This window comes from Laccaria bicolor, genomic scaffold (genome assembly GCF_000143565.1).
Source record: "Laccaria bicolor S238N-H82 LACBIscaffold_82 genomic scaffold, whole genome shotgun sequence".
NCBI lineage: Eukaryota > Fungi > Basidiomycota > Agaricomycetes > Agaricales > Hydnangiaceae > Laccaria > Laccaria bicolor.
This window is the reverse complement of record NW_001889953.1, coordinates 148485-152055: the sequence shown is the minus strand read 5'-3', so window position 1 is coordinate 152055 and position 3571 is coordinate 148485. Positions and strand designations below refer to the sequence as shown.

The window sequence follows — 3571 nt, the reverse complement described above, 5'->3', positions numbered from 1 at the left end:
TTTTTCGTGGCCTGCGGCGCTAAGTGGTCGAAAATTTGCCCAAATTTTCGGCTTGTCACGGCGAATTTGTGTGGTTGTCGAAACCAAAATTTCGACAGGCCTGTCACGCGTCACGGGCCCTGTCGAATTGAATGAAATGCTACAGTATATCGTGACTACCTTCCCCTTTTCTTCTCAAAACTTAAATAGATCATTTTCAAAATATATCTTAGTTTGGGGTAGCAGATAAACCCTAGACAAGAGAGAGAATATATTTTAAGTTTCTTCCAGTTTTATCTGATGCTTCTGATCCGGAACAAGATCCTATTATATTCAAGGGGGTTCAAGAATTTAAAAAAAGTAGCTGGGGTCGATTTTTTTGGTAAGGCCCTGTGTGCTTGACCTATCTACCTACGTAATCAGGCACATGCCTATATATGGCAATATGACATCATCATCATCATCACTCTAATCCTCTAAGTCTTCGCATACCCAATTTCGTGGGGCTATCTCCAATGCAACACATTGTAGGTGGTACTAAAAAATAAGTGAGTGTAGTGATTAACTTGTGCAAGACTGATACTCACCTGTTGAGTCTCACATCCAACCCTTTTACATTTTACCAAGCCATTGCATCCTGAGTGCAATACCACACTGCACAGGCATCCGTTTAGAGTGTCTGATGTGTCAAAAGCATCAAGATGATTCGAGTTTTGAAATCAGGTCACACAGCATACCCATCGGTGTCAAAAACTGGTCTCTAACTGTTTTGTCAGTAAATTGTAATTGATTAAAACATTAGACAAAAATTTGATGAAGATTAGACTATGAAAAACAATTTTGAAGCCAGAAATTGGGCCAGATATAATGAAATATAATATCCAGTCAAGATAATGTACTATACAATGATATTTTAGATGCAGGAATACTGTAAATCACCTTGGAAAACCAATTTAGGACTATCTTATAGAGGGTTCCAAATTATTATTTTTCGGCCTATGGCTGACCTACCTACCCAACCCCTGGTCTGGCATTCAGATCCCTGAACCCCCTTGATTATATTCTCCTCTTATTTACAATTCTCTTGCAGCATAAACAAGCCAACTCCCACAGTGAGAGAACCCCATGCAATCTCTCTTGCAAATGAGCCAGTGCCAGGAGGAAAAGACCAATACATCCCAAGCCCATCAATGGCGTCTTGAGCCTTTCCCCTGTTCACCAATCCAGCATCCACCAGATCCAGTACAAAGATGGAGAGCCAGTATCGACATCCTTCACCCACCGGAGTGAACCTATACACGTCCCTTTTCTTTGTAATCAAGACATCTAGAACCGTCGCCACACTACAGCCCTCACCAATCACAGGAAGCGATTTGTGAAAGACGTTGTAGGCGTCATAATTGACCTGTTCCGTGTCAAGCATGACCATCGCAACATCGTTACCATCTGGAGCGACGTCAACGTGGACCGAGGAAGTTGGTGATGTTTCGAGGTACATGGTCCAGTGGTTGGTGGGTTGTTGCCCGTCGCTACCAGAGTTGTCCTCGTTTGGGTGGGCGATGAAGTGGATGTGGAAGATGGGGAGGGGGAGGTTGGTTTTGGAGAATTGGCTGATTCCCCAGTGGTCGTTTACGGTGTTGAAGATGTGGTTTCGGACTTTTTCTCCGACCGAATTCGATGTTGGTGTGTTAAGACGCATGGTATGGTTGTTCTGTGAAAACTTTAGGTCGGCTCGAGTATACATAAAACTTTAGAAGAAACATACTTACCTAGAGATACTCGAATCCCGGGGTGATTCTTCGCTGTCTTTGTAAAAGATGAATAGAATAAACTCTCGTAAAGGGAGGACGAGGATGGTTTCTGTTGTGTCGTGGATGGGGAGCAGTGAGTCTGAGCAGTCATAATATGCCAGTTCCGCCATGATGTATGGTGCATGAGTCGTCGCGGCACCGAACGAAAAGGTTGACTCTGAGATCTGGCTTCGAAAAAAATGCCATTGAGTTGGTTGTTTGGTAAAAGGTGCACAACCCTCCTAATCCGGACTGACCCAAGAAAACACATCTGTTGCCTCGGGTTTTGATTCCATAGAGACTGGAGTCGAGTCTAGGTAAAATGCATCGGCGTGGACCCAGATACCGGATCAAATTCACTCAGTTTCCTCTCTTCCAACTCCGAGTCCTATCAGCTACGATAAATCCTTTGTCCCATCCACTAGAACCAAACACTTCTTTCCGCACCTCGAACTTCAAGCCTTTCACTTGCAAAACCCCTTGAACACTCAACCAAAATTTCCTCTGACGTCCCAGCGTATGTGACCCTCGAAAACTACGACGGGAATGTAGTATCAGATCGGACCTTCCCGTGGCCAACAGCCTGCACCTTCCAAGCAGCTTCACCCGGTTACAGACTTCTGGCAGTACGAAGACGCTACGGTCTCATGGACTCCCTTCTACCCATGGCTACGCCCAAACGGACGGTTCGTGGGCGATATTTAAACTGGACGAAATAATGCCCGGCCGTCATGGACCGAAAAAGACTGGAACTAGTGAAGTCTGGTCGGATAGATCATCTTGAAAGAAGGTGGCTATTGTTACTTATTGGCGCTATTGCAGATCATGGACTCAATTTTTCTTCGAGATGGAGGTTCAGATCTGTAGGCCTGACGCAGGAAACGTACCGACGGCGGGCGTTGACGGTTTCGAACACGCCGGAAGGGGTTAGTTCTCGATCCTATTCATCGTCAATGGGACTCAGCGGAGACTTTATAGAGACCCGCGAATGAATACCGCGAACGTACGCGAGACCGTGACAGAAAATGTCTAATAACAGGTCTCGAATCATACACCTGGACCCAATCACGCGCAGCCCACAACACTCATCTTTCTGGAGTAAGCAGTTTGAAATACCTTCATCTTACCCCTACTTAACAGCTCTGAACCCAAAAGTGGCTTCAAGGTTCTACGAGCACATCAACGACCCCGGCGGCACCCTCCCTTCAAGCTCAAGTTGATCAGCTCGGCGGACCTACCGACGAATCAAAAATCGACTCAATTCAAAACGTCTTCCTCCTCCGCGCAGACCTCCACGAAAGCTGGGACGACTACAAGTTTGGTGTCAACCCCGACGTACGTCTTCTCGAGGTCTTCACTTCACAGGGAACTTGGGAATGCTAAGACGGCTACCGAATCACCGCATTCGTCCATGGCTTGGGCGATATCCACGGTTCATTCCTAGGCCCCAATCATATCTCGAACTCGCATATACGACCACTTGATCTTCTATGTATGCAAGAATCACTTCTTTCAATGCGTCTTGAAGAACATGAAGGGTGCAGGGGAGCCAACATAGGACTACGAAGATGCCTTGGTTGATGGCGGGTTCGACTCGTCGAGGCAAGATTTCTGGGGAGATGCTCAAGGCAGAAAGGCTCGAGGTAGAGCTTTCGCAACCGACTCTTTGGACACCAATAGTAAGTAAGGTACTACAGACGGTTTTGGGCAGTTAATCCATCATCATAGTATTATGTATGCCTACCAGATAGTAGATTACCCAGCATCTTGCGAATCAGACCTTTCTTGCAGCCATGATATAA

At 46.0% G+C, this 3571-nt stretch overlaps 2 protein-coding genes across 2 annotated transcripts; one reads left to right on the top strand and one right to left on the bottom strand.

The window, feature by feature from the left end:
• Positions 1-398: 398 nt before the first annotated feature.
• On the bottom strand, positions 399-1900 carry LACBIDRAFT_335325 (uncharacterized protein; the record flags this gene model as incomplete). Its single annotated transcript, XM_001890171.1, has 6 exons — positions 399-410; positions 472-516; positions 567-658; positions 717-743; positions 1057-1727; positions 1749-1900. The coding sequence occupies 6 exons, from the start codon at positions 1898-1900 to the stop codon at positions 399-401; spliced, it is 999 nt and encodes a 332-aa protein (XP_001890206.1).
• A 716-nt stretch (positions 1901-2616) lies between these two features.
• LACBIDRAFT_296023 (uncharacterized protein) lies at positions 2617-3571 on the top strand (the record flags this gene model as incomplete). Its single annotated transcript, XM_001890183.1, has 5 exons — positions 2617-2695; positions 2809-2867; positions 2925-3104; positions 3314-3448; positions 3524-3571. 5 exons carry the CDS (start codon positions 2617-2619, stop codon positions 3569-3571), a joined length of 501 nt encoding a protein of 166 aa, XP_001890218.1.